Genomic DNA, 17,417 nt, shown 5'->3' on the forward strand with positions numbered 1-17,417 from the left:
AATGCATAAAATCCAATTGAATAATAGTCGAACTTCCTCCGAAGCGTGTTCTGAGCACAAACAAACACACAAGGAGACATGAAACATCAAGCATTCATGAATCTCCCTATTCAGCAATGAAACTTCTGACATCAACATTTACGTCTCTACTTTCTCTACACAACCCAATAAAACCTATACAAAAATATCAACAACAATATCTTATATATTAAAACAAAAGTCACAACTTTGATTCATGTGTGATTTTTTAAAAAATGGACCCTAACTTATCATTCATTTATTACTAATAATATGAATTAATAATATATCATTCTTAATATAACATCAACTCCTAAAAACCCGGATTGGTTAATAAATTCACCTTGATTTATGTGTGATATTTTTTTTGGATCATCATTTAAATTTTTTATTAAATGTATTTCCTTAATGCTAATATATAATCTTTTAACTACTTAAATCAAAATATAATTTGATATCTTTTAATTTAAAATATAAATATATATATATATATATATTAAAAAATGTGTTGAAAAACATTATAACAATATCTTAATTATCAAAAACTGTATATAAATATTTTCACTAATTTTGTAATTAGTAATGAAATTAATGTTATTATACATTAATATATATATATACACACTCAGTTATCTTTTATAAAATGAAAAAATTATATCAAATTTTACTATTTTATAGTTATATCTATCATTTTAAAATATAACATTGATACTAATAAATAATCTTTTAACTACTTAAATCAAAATATACTTTGATATCTTTTAATTTTCAAAAAAAAATATATATATATATATGTATTTATTTATTTATTTTAACAAATGTGTTGAAAACATTATAACAATATCTTAATTATCAAAAACTGTATATAAATATTTTCACTAATTTTGTAATTAGTAATGAAATTAATGTTATTATACATTAATATATATATATATATACACACTCAATTATCTTTTATAAAATGAAATTTTTATATCAAATTTTACTATTTTATAGTTATATATATCATTTTAAAATATAATATTGTATTTAACTAAATTTGATAAAATTATTTTAAACTGATAAATTAATATATTTTATTCACAAACATTAAAAATTTATGCTAGAAATATAATATGTTGGTAGAACGGGTTAACATTAGTAAATTAGATAATTCATATATATAATTAACTTATCTTAAACTTATATATATATATATTGTTATTATTAAATGACTAAACATAAAAATATTGATAAAGAAAATTTAGCGTTTGAATTACAGATCGGAATCATAATAAATGAATAAAAAATAATTTTAAAATATATATAATAAAAAATACCAAATATATATGATAGTTTGAAATAATCAATTAACTTACAGCATGAAAACTATCAAATTGTTATATTTAAAATAATTATATTTAAATATATAAGTAACTTAAAATATATATTCTAATTATGTAAAATATATATAAACATGAAAATTAATACCCGCACGGTTGTGCGGGTCCAAATCTAGTTATATAATATTATATAAGTAACTATTGAACCACTTGCTAATGAGAACATTACACTCAAAGAATCAACGAGATGTCGATCATCTTCTCAATTTTTATTCTCTTATTCGTCATCATTACATGCTTCCTCACAACTCTATCAACATCGGCCGCTTCGCAATCTCTTCATCCAGATGAATGTATGAGAAAAACCGCCAGTCAATTTATGTATGTTTTATATATAACCAATGTTTTTCATATACTAATGCAGTGAACGCACTAAAGGAGATAGCTACTACACTTGGTATCAAAAGATTGAACTTGAGTGCTGGAGATCCTTGCAACATACGAACTCTAATGATCATACAAGAAAAACAGGACGTTTTATTGAATTCCGCTAAAAATAACAGCATTGTCTGTGATTGTAGCTTCAACAACAACATGACTTGTCATATTAAAGTCATGTGAGTGTTTTCCCGTCTCTTCTTCTCTTTAGAGCTCAATATTTTTTTCTCAGTTTAAATATTTTTTTATAATTTGACAAATACAGAGAACTCAAGACCCTTAGTCTTCCAGGGAAACTTCCACCCCAGTTGGCCAAGCTCCCATACCTCCAAAAGATGTAAAGATGGTTTACTGGATCATGGACTCTTTTATTTTTAATCTTTAGATTTTTAATTGTTTTATATCAAACAATGAAACCCAATTTAGTTCAAAATCGAACTCCCCTGCTCTCTGAAGCTTTGAGTTTGGGGGGGGCGGGGGTTGAATATTGAACCAAGAATTTACCTGAAACATAATATGAATATTGTATAATTTTATAGTGTTAATAAACAAAGTTATTCAAAATAAACTTTTCAAAAAGTATATGTATTATTGGATCTAGCATAAGTAAATTCTTTAAATTTTAGAGTTATTCGTTTATATTGATTTCTTAGTTCCATTAAATGTTTGTGTTAATGTTATGTAGATTTCCATGGAACAGTCATTTTATAGAAATGTCAATGAACATGTGAAAAACCAAATCCGAGCTCTTATGCTGTTATTTGGATAGAATATTTTCAGAAGCTTTACAACAAAAATGTAAATATTTAACTTATGTGTTCATTTTAATTCTTCCAAACTCAATCATTGAAAGATACTTAGATCTTGAGCTTCAGAGGTGAAAATGTTTTAAGCCTTTAACAAAATATGTTAGGGGAGAGACTAAGCGATTATATGCTCTTCTTTGCAGCGATCTGTGCCTAAACTACCTCTCGGGTACAATTCCAATGGAGTGGGCTTCATTGCGATACCTCACTTCAATGTTAGCTCTCTCAGTGCCAAAGAAAACATACATTTTATTTTGTAGCTCATACACTTGTTTTTTTTATAATAGCTGTCTTTTTCCTTCTGCAGCTCGGTCTGCGCTAATCGTTTGACTGGGAATTTACCACGTGGGTTGGAAAACTTCAAGAATCTGATATACTTGTACGTTTTAATGTGTTCCTTTTAGTTTTAGCTCCACCTAATGCTATAAAATTTTCAGATCTGTTGAAGCAAACCAGTTCTCTGGCACCATTCCTGATGAGCTCGGTAATATGACCAGCCTAACCACATTGTAAGACCCTTTAATTTGCGTCTAAGATTTTTTATAACCAAAATAATATTTGATTTCACGGAAAAAATCGGGTTGGTTTTGCAGGCATCTTGCGTCCAATTATTTTACGGGAAGCCTTCCTAGCAGTCTCGGTAGACTAGTAAACCTTGAAGACGTGTACGTTAATGTTACTATACTTTGAATCAGATTTTTTTATATTGGAATTTTTCAAAATCCTTCACCTTTTTAACTGGAAATGCTATTCTTTATTTGGACGTGTAGTACAAGGTGACATTTTGCCAGAAAGTTCGAAGAAGTTGTCGTTCTGTGAACAAATACATATTAGAGATATATATTGGACTGGAACGTATTGAATTTTTAAATTAAATATGTACATGCTTTGTTACGTTTTGTTATAAGTATTTTTAAGAGAAAAAACTCAAAATAAATTTAACACAACGTACATATAATAATGATGATGATGCTTAAACAAAAATGTATTTCGTTTTGTTATAAGTATTTTCCATTTTACCTTTTGTTACCTCATTATATATTTTAATGTCATATATTTATTATTTTATTTTAAACTTGTGATAAAATAATATTTATTTTTTGTAAATAGAAATAATTCACTCCAGATTAATGTAGGACTAATATTATTCATTACTTCATTTGAGATGAAATTTGGAATGTTATTAGAGATTAATTTATTCAAAACATGAGATGTTCTTAATCGCAGACTATTTTTGAAGATAGTCAAGAAAATCTATTAAAAAAATTAGAGAAGATAAAACTATATAAAGCTCTAAACTAATTTGTCTGTTCTCATTGTTGCATGCAGTAGGGTATGTGATAATAATTTTACCGGAGTCATCCCAGAATTTATAGGCAACTGGTCTCGGCTCAGAAAGCTGTAAGCTTGTCTTGTCCTTCATCACTAATTGTATCTGTCATCTTCTTACCAACTAATGTGTGTCGGTTATGGTCATTGGTCAGCAGACATCTATATGCTAGTGGACTGAAAGGACCTATTCCTGATGAAGTGGCCCGCCTAGAAAATCTTACTGAACTGTAACTAACTACCATTAATAGATTAGCAAAAGGACCTTTGAAATGAGACTGATGGTTTTTAGTTGTTATATTTTTGCACAGGAGTATTAGTGATACGACTGGGATAAACTCCTTTCCATATATATCGAGCAGCGCCATTAAAAACCTGTGTGTATCTTCCGATGAATATTTTTGTTTTCCGAGGCTATATTTTACTCCATCCGTTTCATAAAACTTCATATTCTAGAAAAAAAATTTGTTTCAAAAAAATACATTTTTTTACTTTTACAATGTATTATTTAATAAAAAATTGTAAATTTCAAAAAAATTAATGGTGTTTATTAGATTTCTATTGGCTAAAAGTTATGGAAAACTTGTTATTCACAAAAAACAATGCATTTACAATCAAGTTTTAATATGTTTTCTTAATATGTGTGAAAAGTATAAAATATATATTTTTTTGAAATGGAGGGAGTATTTATATTTCTTTTTTCAAACTAATATTTTGCTTTTTTGTTTTAGGATCTTGAGGAATGTGAGTTTGTCTGGTTCTATCCCTTCTTACATCTGGAATAAGACAGACTTAAACACTTTGTAAGTTGTATTTGGTATTTTAGGAATCATAAACTTTATTCCAACTCAAAATTAATTAACAATTATAAATAGATAACCCATAAACCATTTATACTAGAATTTTATAAATGTTTCAACTTCTAATGTGAAACATTCTATCACCCAAATTAATATGTAAAAGATTTTGTAACTTAATTTGCAACTGATCATAACTATCATAATTAATTTGGTTGTTCAGTTTGATTGTCACAAATCTAAATATCTAATTAGGGAGTCTTCTCTTAAGCTAAGGTGTCTATATCATCCAAAATTAAAAAGTATTATACTGCATTTAAAATAATTTTAATATAAGATAGTTTGGTATGCACATGTATTTCATGATACTTCTAGTCATCTCTATTAGTGTTTTGTTTTGTCTCTCAACTACTCTTTTCTGTTGTGAAGAATAGGATGCAGTTAAGTGTTGTTTTATCGCATGATTAACGCAGAACACTTGAGACTCCTGAGATGTAAACTCATCACCCTTGTCTGTTTGAAACGTTTTGATGGTACACTACAAGAAAACATGACCTTAACGACAACAATATTAGTAGCTAGTTGGTCGTAATATGGGCATTACGACAAATTAACTTCGAAAATCGATTGGTCGTTAGAAGTTGATCGTAAATAATTATTAGAGGCACATTGGTCGTGATATTAGGACTAGACATATTAGTCGTAAACTGGTCGTAACCTTACGACCAATTTACCTCTAATGTAGATGTTTATTAGTCGTAAGGTAACGACCACTTTACATCAACTTTAGATGTTCATTGGTCGTAAATTTGACCAACCTTATTTATTTATTTTCGAATCTTGTATTTATTTACAAATTTAATATATTAATTAAAATCAAATATTTAAATTTAGTTTCATTTAGTTTTTTAAAATTTGATAAAATTAAAAGAAAAACATAATAATATCCATAATATAAAACATTCAAAATACAAATTAACTAAAACCGAAAAACTAATTAGCATTAAGGTTTATTTCGTCGAAAAAGTCGGATGATGTGCCGGAGGTAGAAGCTGATAGATCCGGCTGTCCGAGAAAGGTACTCCCATAAGAGTTTCTAGGCGCAAGGTTCCTAAGTCTCTTTCTACCGCCAGCCATAGCAATATCGTCAATCTGGAAAAAAAAACCCAAAAAATAGATGGTTATAAACAATTCAAATTTTTTATATAAAAAATAATCTAAACCTATTCTAATTCAATCATAATCTAACTACATCCTAATCTACTTTCATCCTAAACTAATTCTAAACCTAATCTAATCACCTAACTAACCACCTAAAACTAAAAAAAAAAAAAACTTACCTAGAGAGAGAAGGGAAGTCGTTGTTAGAGAAGGGAATGAGCAACCAAATGGCTTCGCGAGGTCCTAAGTATACATAGAGTTTTGGTGTTAGTCGTAAATGGGTTGTATTATTACAACCAATGAGAAACTAGTGGTCGTAAAGGAGACGTAAACCAAATAATATTACGACCAATTAGGGACTAAATAATTTTTTTATTTACGACCAATTAAGGAATAATAGTCGTAAAGAAGAATTAAAATTACGACCAATGTGGGACGAAGTCCTTTACGACCAATTAGGGACCAATTTGGGAAGAATTAAGATTAGTCGCAACTGAGTCGTATTTTACGACTAATTAGCTTCGTTTTGTGTTTATACCCTAAAACCGAAACCCCAAACCCCAAACATCATAAGTTTTATACACTTCTAAACCCCAAAGTATACAGATTTTTTTTAAAACTAAGTTCATATATAATTGAGCAAACATGATAATAAGTTATATATTATTTGTAATGCAATACAAAGAGTTTAATATAATATAATAAAACACAAACACTGTAACATAATCATACTCGATCACTCGTCATCAGAAACATCATCCACTTCATCATTTTCTTCAAATTCATCTTTGTTGGCTTCGTCTGTTGCATCGTCTGAAAGTTTTTCATATCCCTGGTTGTGTGGATCAACAAGTAAGATATCATTTGTAGCTTTCTCAAGTATACTTCATTTACGGCATCTTCTTGTAAAGGCGGTTGTTCATCACTCAAGACTCGGCCCAAGGTGTAACTTTTATAGCGGCTAACCAAGATATTGCAGATTGTCTGATCCTCGGGTATGGAATAAAAAAACTTGGTGTGCTTGAGATGCCAATATGTAGGGTTCAAATTTGTTGTACCTCCGTGTAGCATTTATATCAACAACTCCAAACTTGCTATACCGAACACCTCTATTGACGGTGGGGTCAAACCAGTCACATTTGAAGAGAACACATTTCAGCTTCACCAGGCCGGGGAACTCCACTTCGATGATCTCTTGTAAGATTCCATAGAAATCAGTTTCACTTTTCACACATACTCCATAGTTCATTGTTGCTCGCCGACTTCCATATTCGTAAGTGTGAAAAGTATAGCTTCGTGTGAAATACATAGATGTTGTGGTGACCTTAGCGACGAACCTTGTATCAATTCGTGGAACCACTGAAGATAGAATGGATCATCATAATCAACTTGGATCATCAACATATATATATATAAATATATCATTAATTATAGAATAAATAACATATTTACGTTTGATAATAACTTAACCACGAATGTGCAACTACGTTTCTCGTAAATTGGTCGTTAATCAGATGGTAGCTTGTCGATGTAATTTAGTCGTACATTTACGACCACATTACGACTACCTGAAAGTGTGGTTGTAAATGCAAAGTTAGTTTACGACCAATTTACGACTAAACCTTTTAGTAGCAAAATTACGTCTAAGTTACGACGGACTTTAAGATAGTCGTTAGTTAGACGTAACGTCGAAGTTAATTTACAACTACACATTTGTAGTTGTAAATGGTAGTCGTTACTCTCACGTTTTCTTGTACTGGTAACTCATGTTTCTTGCTCAACAAGGATCTTGAACTTCTTAAATTTATCGAAGACTTCACTCTTTTCTTTCAATAGGATGAACCACATATAGTGTGAATGATCGTCAATCAATACAAATATGTATCTGTTATGCGACGCTGTTGGGGGTGAAATTGGTCCAAAAATATCTCCATGTATGAGCTCAAGTATACGTGTGGCACAATATGAAGTTGCTTGAAGAAAAACTTGCCTTGTTTGCTTTCCTAGCAAGCATGTAGCATAAGTTTCCTTTTCAACATACATTTTGGTATGCCAGTGACTATTTCTTTATTCGTCATCGTCTTCATAGTCTCTATATCGACATGCCTTAGCCTTGCATGCCACTTCGCTGAATCACAAAATTTCATGAGCTGTAGGCACCTAGTATTCTCAACTTCCATGATTACTTTGTATAGACAATTTTTGTACCTATTTGCTTTCACCAACAGATTGCCATCTCGATCATACAGAGTCAGATAATCTTCTCTCATTCTAATGTTGTATCCGGACTCTGTAGCTTGTCCGAGACTTATAATATTGCTTCTTAGATCGGGCATGAAATATACGTCAGCCAATATCTTTCTTTAGCAATTCTTGCTTATGAAGAGAATCGAGCCTTTTCCTTTTATATCTATACAAGAATCATCGCCAAACCTTACTTTTTCCCGTGACCTTCTCATCAATCATAGAAAAATAGGAACGATTTCCAATTATGTGATTACTGGTTCCATTGTCTAAATACCACACATTGTCTCCATCTGTATGTATCAAATTTGCTTGGGTTTACGTTCTTTTCATTGAGATACACCACCTCATGAATCATCAATTCTTCAACTTCTTGTGTGTCTTCATCTTCATGCGCGTGTGTCTATTATAGTTTAAGTAATCTATTAGGATAAACAGATGCATAATGGCCAGTTTTGTCACATCGATAGCACACTACTTTTCTTTTATCCTTTCATTGTCTATAGCTTCTGTTCTGTTGGTTTCCTAGCGTCCATGTCATCTTCGTCTGCTATGAAAGCGTCCACCTTGACCTCATCCTCTACCTGAGACATAGCTTTCTTGGTAAGGGGATGCGTCCGTATTAGCATACAATAAGTTCGCTTTGATCGTCTTGTTAGTCTTCATCGTATATTCTCTTCTCATATACTTTCAATCTTCCTACAATATCTTCCAAACCTGTTATCTTAAGACCGAGGTCTTGTTTAAGAGCCCGCGAGGATATGTATGCAGCTCTTAAGAAACTTCTTTATGAGTTTTGATTCTTTGATATTTTCTCCCAAGGCAACTGATTGGATAATTTTGAAAGATTACCAACAAATTCATCGATGGTGTCCGTTTTTTTCATCTTTACTCTATTAAAATCAGCCATTAGGGTTGTAGCCTTGCTTATTTTACCCTGTCATCACTTACATGTCTTTCTTTTATTGCTTCCACACTGTCTTTGAAGTTTCAGTATTCCCGACATGTAGTATTAATGACTCCGGTATAGATTGAAACATGAGGGCTCTAGCCATATCATTCTTATCGCCATCACCTGTGGATCTATAGTCTCCCATACTTTCATGCACCTTGAGTGCTACTTTCATTCTCATCTCCCATACCGTGATAAGTTGTAGTGAGCATCAGCTATTGTTCGTTGCTACAACTATAGACGAATGACCATTCTCCTTTGCCTTGTTCGTTGCTACTACTATATCGTTCATGTTTGGGCTTCACACAATAACACCACTTCTCTCGATTTAGGGTTTGTTGTACTTGTTGAACGTTCTGCATCACCGAGGATGCTTAATTCAATAGTGCTCTGATACCAATTATTAATTTAAACTTTTTAGATTAAGAACAAAACATGCACACCTTCACTGCTTTAGAAAACTAACTTAAAAACTAAAACTTCTCAATCTCTCAAATCTCTTAGGCATAACATCTTGGCATCTCCTTATATAGTTGAGAGAAACTTCTAAACTCATAGGAAACATATATTTAGATAACTCTTAAATAGTTTACCTAATCATAGTCCTTTTAAAAACTATAACTTAGTAGGATTAGGATAACTGGTTACTCAAAGTATTTTCAAGCTTAGGTCAACAATACTATTTCTCAACACTGAAAGAGCATTGCTCTGTGGAAATAAAACAGAGACCAAAAGACAAAAAAAAGCATCCTTAGAGCAACACCATCGGTTGAGATGTGATTTAGAGTATCTCATAAATTAAATAGTAATATTTTGATAAAGATAAATTACACAATGAAAATAATTATATTTAGCCTCTCAATATATAACAAGTGATGAAAGGGTATCTAATGGGGATCTGAAAAGTTCTCAAAATAGAACCGGTTCTCAGAAATTCACGCTCTCTTTCCTCTTTTTTAATTTTTTAATAGTTAGATATCATGTTAAATTTTAGTTTTGGGCATTCTCTTATACCCTTTACACATGTGGGAATAGTAGCAAAACCACAAAGATAATTCATTTTCAGACAAAAATAAGGCTCTAAATGACCATAACCACCCCACTGCCAACTCTCAAAACACTATTCCCACATGCTTTAAAGTGAGGTTTTTAGCCATAATCAAGTCCTTCATCTATCTCGGTGATCCACCCTCCGCATAGAATTTGAGGCACAACTCATTCAAGACACTATTTGCAATCAAAGAAAACACACCTATTACCTGACCTTGGAGTCACCTCCAATTTCCAATTCCCCTCCACAGTTTTTTGTTTTTGGTTCTTCAGATCACTTAATCTGAGGTCAAGATTGAAAATAGTAGGCTTCCACAATGGCGTACGATAAATTCTCTCCCGGTTTCTTTCACCTGAACTAATAGAGATTCTCAATCCTTTAATAAGCATCTCTAGTCCAAACAAATCCCTACGCCACACAGGCCGATATCCCAATTTGGCCTCCAGGATCGATAGGATAGTAACAAATTTTAACTACTCGTGTACACAAACCATCTGGTAAAGTTAGGTATCTTCACACTTGTTAGCCAAAGTAGCTTGATGACACTCTTCCAAATCTTGAAATCCCAATCCTCCTAGAAACTTCTCAAGACATTTATATTGCAGCATCCATATGTACGATCAATAAAGAAAGATTATGTACTATCAATAAAGAAGGGTAAAATAAAAGATAAAAAACATTTGTGGAAAAAAATTGATAAGCAATTCTAAAAGAAAAAAAGAAATATTAGACATCTATAATCATAACATATATAGTAAATATAATACTTTTACTTTTCTATATATTTTAAATCTGTAAGAACTTTAAATTTATTTATAAATATATTATTGTTTATGCTTAAAGTCATGTTTATTATTTTAATTACTACAGTGTCATTTTATTTTTAATACTAAATTATCATTACTTACTGTTCTTCATTTCATTTTTACTGACTTATACTAAACTGAATTCACACATTTACAAACTAATGTTACGATAAACATAAGAAATATAATATATATTGTGAAAATAGATAAAGTAAATCCCTTAGATAGCATACAAAATAAATTATGGAAAAATAATATACATAGAAAAAATCACTATAAATATATTAATTAAAGAGTAAAATAGTTAAATTATTCGAAACCCTAAAATTGTATCCTAAACTCACCATTTAAATACTAAATCATAAATTCTAATCACTTAACCTAAAGTTAATCATAAAATAAAAATTTGTTTTTAACTTTTAACTAATGCTATTTTAGACATTTTCTGCATATGTACGAAATTTAGAATAAATATGTGTTTTATTTCTATCATAGGATATTTATCAAATAGATAATATATATAATTTTATGAAAATGCAATATTCACTTCATTTATTTAGATTATAATAACTTGAAATAAATTTAAAGAAAAACATATAAAATAAGCTCTTAACTTTTATATAATTTCATTTAGATATAGCCATGGAAATCTATGAATCACTTCTCTAGTGTTTAATTAAGCATATAAAAACCTTTTGTAGAAGAGGCATGCAATCATGAAAGAATATATAAAAAGTAAACTCTCTAATATGTGCAAACATATACTGAATTCTTTTCTATACAACTGCGTTCGTACCAAATAATATTTACAAGTTTGCGCAGAGATTTATCGTTTAACAAGTTGACTGGTGAAGTTGAAGCAGTAAAAGCACCCAAAAATACGTAAGTATACTACTTTCCAAGATTAAATAATTTAAAGTGCTAAATATTTTTAGTGTCTGAAACCTAAACGGGTTTTTAAATATATTTTGAAAGAATCTGCAATTTTGTTTGATATGACATTTTAAAAGTTTTTTTATTTGTTCGTAATTATTATTTCGACATGTCTTTTCAGCTATTTGACTGGCAATATGCTATCGGGAAACATCAGTGCTGGTGTTTTCCTAAACGACGATAAATCTAATATGTACGTTTCAAGTCTTTTCTTGTTTGTTTGGCTTCCAAAATTTGTCTTCATGCCAATTAATCTTCTTTTCGGTTTTCTACTTGTCTGAATTTTCACAGTGATCTCTCTTACAACAATTTATCGTTGCCATCTAGCTGCCAAGAAAAGAGGTATGAACATGAAATCTCGGTAGAGGGGATCCAACCTGCTAATATCTTGTATATGTGATGTCACCTCATGTTGTATTTATTTATTATATTTTAAACAGTGACATTAACACATACCGGAGCTCGAACTGGAAAGATAATTTGTAAGAAGAATGATTTAAATATAGTCCTCTTGCTTTTGAATACTGTACAAATATAGAAATGGTTTGAATGTTGTGTCATATGAAATACCTCTAAATATTTTGTTTCAAAAAAAAAAAACCTAATTATTTTGACCATCTTGTCATACAGAAGTGGGATGCTTCCATGCGCTGGTCCAATCAAGTGTCTGGGCTGTAAGTAACCATTAAGCCATGTTAATTAATCACTAGATCTCGATCCGCGTAACAGCGCGAGTTTTTGTTTTCATTTATTTTTATATAATTATTTTATTTTCAATTTTAAATTAGTATATATTATAATATATTTGTGTTTATCAATTTTTAAAACATAATACGTTTACGATATAATTGAATAGATTGTTCCAAACTTTCACATGTATTTGTATTTTTTTCTATATATATATATATATATATATTTGGATTATTATTTTATTATTAATATCGGAACTATATATATAAAGATTAGTAAAATATTGTTTTATTGTCATATTCAAAGATATTGTAACATTTCACAAATTTAGAAAGTTTTTAAAAAATTAAACTTTTCGCTTCATAGATTTATATTATCGAGTAAATAATTAAACATTTAGTTTTTGTTTATTTTTAAAATAAACTATATAGTTTAAAATTTGTTTTCATTGGTTTAAGATAGTAAAGATTAATCATTGTTAGATAAAATAATTTTTGGTATTTAAAAAAAATCTTTATAATTTTAAAAGTTAACATCGACACATATTTAGGTATTTAACATATGGAGGTATAAAATTACAACATTAAATTATATATATTTAATTTACACTATCTATAAATCCAATGCATCATCTGTTGTTTAGATCCAATTATTGATAGCCCAATAAAATTTTTTGGCATGCCCAAAATTTAAATGATAGGATTAGAGATTAGATGTAACATGACTTTATAGGAATATGTCTATTAGGTCCATTTTTTAAAAAATCACACATGAATCAAGATTGTGACTTCTGTTTTAATATATAAGATTATGACACAATAATAATAATAATAATAATCTCTAACATATATTAACTAGGGTTGACTATTCATAACTTATAGTGTTACCTGGCTAGCACCAACCTCCAAAAACTATCTATATATTTCATTATAGTTATGTAATTTTCTTTTGTTAAATGTTTGTTCATATAATTATGTGAATATATAAGTACATACAATCTAAGAAAAATAATATCTTAGAAAAAAAAAATTTATATATAATATATTTCGTTTAAACTTGGATTTAAAAGAGAGAGTTTTTGTTTATTTTCATTTTCCATTTTTGGGTTACTAATGTAACCCATGCTATATGAAGTAAATTATACTGAGAATGACTTAACCTTTCTGGAGTATTGTTTATCTACTAAAGATGATATTGTTTATTGTAGATCAAAAATCATTACATATTAACTGTGGTGGCGAAAGTGTGAATATAAAAAACTCTCTGGGTAAAATCAATTATCAAGCTGATAACATTGAGCCTACCGCCTCAACAAATCAGCACTCGATTAACTGGGGAGTCAGCAACACAGGTGACTTTACCGATGATGGAAACGATGATGACACGTACATCATTTCAACTGATTCACCATTACCTGGAGAATATTCTGATCTTTATAAGACTGCACGTAGATCTGCCCTCTCTCTTGTTTATTATGCATTTTGCCTGGAAAATGGAACCTACAATGTAAACCTCCATTTCATGGAGATTCAGTTTACAGAAGAGCTATACATGAGTCTAGGTAGGCGCATATTTGATGTCTACGTCCAGGTGAAGCATCATAACATACTTCGTAACTTCTTTTCTTTAATCGTCCTTGAAAATAAGTTGGTGGAAGATTGAAGTTTATTTGCACTAGTAGGGAAAATTGTTCTTAAGAGATTTTAACATCAAAGAGGAGGCTAATGGGACTATGAAGCCTATAGTTCAAGAATTGAAAGATGTTAATGTGACCAATCATGTGTTAGAGATTCGCTTGTATTGGGCCGGGAAAGGGACAACCCTCATTCCCAACAGAGGATATTATGGTCCTCTTATCTCTGCAATTTCGTTGTGTCACAGTAAGAACACTTGTGCATTGCTTCAGCAAACTTCATATTATTGATGCTATTTGTGGCCACATGGCGATAATATGATCAATCTTTCAAAATTTCAGGCCAGGAGCGACGATGTGGAGGTCCAAAATAGAAATAGAAACATACTACTTTGTTAAAAACACATTTATATAGCTGGGTAACAATCATGATATTCACATCTACAGTGTTTCATTTGCAGTGGAGAAAACAAAACATCATACTAATTATCCCATGATTTCGGGGGCAATAGGTGGCTTGGTAGCAATTCTTCTCTTGGCTTTGGGGATATATGCAGCTCGAAAAAGATACATAGAAGACAAGAGCACAAAAGAAAGAGGTATCAGATTTTACAAAGTGTATAATAAATCCATTCAGTCCTTGTTATATGCTTAGAAAAGTACTGATGAATTTTCTTTGGTACCTGATCACCACAGCTCAGGGTCTACAAACGAATTGTTTTACCTGGAGGCAACTACAAGCTGCAACAAACAATTTTGACCAAGCTAATAAACTTGGAGAAGGGGGTTTCGGATCCGTATTCAAAGTATATATATAGATGCCAAATTCTGAAACATACTTTGTATTATATCAAAGCAGTTGAACAAAACATGCTGATAGAAGAAACTTATTGTAGGGAGAACTATCAAATGGAACTATCATAGCAGTCAAGCAGCTTTCTTCTGAGTCATCCCAAGGAAATCGCGAATTTGTTAATGAGATTGGCATGATTTCAGGTCTGAATCATCCAAACCTTGTCAAGCTATATGGATGTTGTGTTGAGAAGAATCAGTTGCTTCTCGTATACGAGTACATGGAAAAGAACTCCCTTGCTCTTGCGCTTTTTGGTAAATAAAAGGCATTCATACTTTCTTATAATAATATGCAATATATGGATATTAAAAAAATACACACTAGGATACCTATATAATTAATCTTTCCTTTTTTGCCTACTTCAAGAATGTATACTGTGATGTTGATATCCTTTTTTATCTAATTCTAGGAAAGAGCTCCCATAAATTGAACTGGTCAACAAGACAAAAGATATGTGTTGGAATTGCAAGAGGCCTTGAGTTCCTCCACCACGGATCTACGATCAAGATGGTTCACCGTGACATAAAAACCACTAATGTGCTTCTAGACACTGACTTTAATGCAAAGATATCCGATTTTGGATTGGCTAGGCTCCATGACGGAGAACACAGTCACATTAGCACCAAAGTTGCTGGAACTATGTGAGAGTCTATTACAAAACAAAAACCAGAACTACTATTATGGCTTAGTCTTGGTTTATATTATGCAGCGGATATATGGCTCCTGAGTATGCACTACGGGGTCATTTAACAGAGAAAGTAGATGTGTACAGCTTTGGTATTGTGGCAATGGAGATTGTTAGTGGGAGGAGTACTGTGAAGAAGAAAGGAAGTGCTGATGACGTCCCGCTTATAAATTGGGTAACCATGGATCTTTTATTTGGGCTAGTTGATCCACGTTTTACATTGAATCTTTGCGTGTTTAACATTTAATTATAGGCGCTGACACTGGAAAAGAGAGGAGACATTATGGAGGTCATTGATCCGATCCTCGAAGGTGATTTCAAAAGCGAAGAAGCAGTGAGAATGATCAAAGTTGCTCTCCTTTGCACAAATTCAACTCTTTCACTAAGGCCAACAATGTCAGAGGCCGTGCAAATGCTTGAGGGAGATCTCAAAATAACAAGTGTTATGCCAGATCATGGTTTATATGGACATAACTTGAGCATCTCAAAACTGATGGATATAGATACTACGACACATGGTAGTTCGAGCACTACAACTGGTACGACTGATTTAGAAATGAAATCCTCTGTGTCTAGTTATGATCTTTATCCATTAAACCCTGAATCCACCATCCTTAATTCCTAAGTCGTCACAAAGAGGCGGTGTGATATATGGAACGATCATCATTCTATACACTAAAAACTATCATCCTTATAGAGTATTTATTTCACAGTCACATCTTTTATATCTACTACTAAAACAATGTATATGCAAGGTTTTTCTTGTTGCCGAGGGGGTGTGGGGTTTATGACATTTAAAGTTTTTAAAATATAATATGTCAATTGTGATTTGTGTTAAGTACATTTACTCTAAATTTCAGACTAATTATATTAGAGATGATGAAAGAAGAAACTGTATCAAATATGTCTTCTTAAATCATGTGAATAAGGGGATAAGTTGAAATTATCCCTGTTATGTGAGCAACAGCGACGGTGCGCATGAGCATTTTTATAAACTTGTAGAAGAGTGTAGAAACAATTAATATAGGAAAAAGTAAAGTGTAACAAAAATTTTATAATTGACAAACTAATCATATGACTTTAGGTGCTATGACATATATTACATATTTGTTGAAAAGAAACTAAAATACCTTGGATAAAACTTGATACAAAGAATTCTAGACTTGACCCTTTCCATTTTGGTGATACGAAGGTTAAGGTCGAGATCAATCTAGACGTTCCTCCACCAACTGCAGTGATTGTACGAGACTCTTCTCAGTTCATATCTCAGTGGCTTATCGGCTGCTTCCTCCTAAATGTTGCAAGTGTTATAAATTTGGTCATCTGATCAAATAATCCCCCCTGCAACTCCAAAAGAAATCTCAATAAAAAAGCATGATCTTTCATCTCGCTACAGAGTAGCTCAAGTGGATATAAAAGACACTTCAATAGTCATGGATATCAATCAGGAAGTTCAGGAAAGGAATGCTTCAGCGAGTTTGGATGATAACCTCGAAAAAGGTGAAATATATACAAACTCTAAGAAATGTCATCCTTAACTGTCTAAAATCATGTAGTTCCACTGGTTCCTCTTTGGTTTCATTAGCATTCCAAGAAAAAGCCCAAGAACTCTCATCAACCTGGCTCATCAAAAACAATTGGTCATCGTTATAATCCCACTAAGAGACTAATTAGTAATTATATCAGATTCTTTGAAGGT

The 17,417-nt window shown here is 31.1% G+C and overlaps 1 protein-coding gene across 9 annotated transcripts; it reads left to right on the forward strand.

Annotated features, from left to right (window-relative positions):
* Nucleotides 1–1,455: 1,455 nt before the first annotated feature.
* LOC103850121 (probable LRR receptor-like serine/threonine-protein kinase At1g29720) lies at nt 1,456–16,572 on the forward strand. 9 transcript variants are annotated; one of them, XM_009126834.3, is made up of 25 exons: nt 1,456–1,693; nt 1,765–1,957; nt 2,044–2,115; nt 2,728–2,799; nt 2,892–2,963; nt 3,022–3,093; nt 3,178–3,249; nt 3,914–3,985; nt 4,069–4,143; nt 4,225–4,290; nt 4,645–4,716; nt 11,738–11,806; nt 11,979–12,050; nt 12,149–12,199; nt 12,298–12,339; nt 12,488–12,531; nt 13,755–14,137; nt 14,229–14,427; nt 14,523–14,543; nt 14,642–14,779; nt 14,877–14,986; nt 15,077–15,287; nt 15,443–15,674; nt 15,743–15,893; nt 15,972–16,572. In XM_009126834.3, the coding sequence occupies exons 1-25, from the start codon at nt 1,588–1,590 to the stop codon at nt 16,341–16,343; spliced, it is 3,039 nt and encodes a 1,012-aa protein (XP_009125082.1). In that variant the 5' UTR covers nt 1,456–1,587; the 3' UTR covers nt 16,344–16,572. The 9 variants fall into 9 exon arrangements, with proteins under 9 accessions (XP_009125082.1, XP_009125084.1, XP_009125083.1 ...); XM_009126836.3 differs by having other exon boundaries at nt 11,747–11,806; XM_009126835.3 differs by having other exon boundaries at nt 4,072–4,143.
* The last annotated feature ends 845 nt before the right edge of the window (nt 16,573–17,417 follow it).

The sequence above is a fragment of the Brassica rapa genome, chromosome A07 (assembly GCF_000309985.2).
Source record: "Brassica rapa cultivar Chiifu-401-42 chromosome A07, CAAS_Brap_v3.01, whole genome shotgun sequence".
NCBI classification, from domain to species: Eukaryota; Viridiplantae; Streptophyta; class Magnoliopsida; order Brassicales; family Brassicaceae; genus Brassica; species Brassica rapa.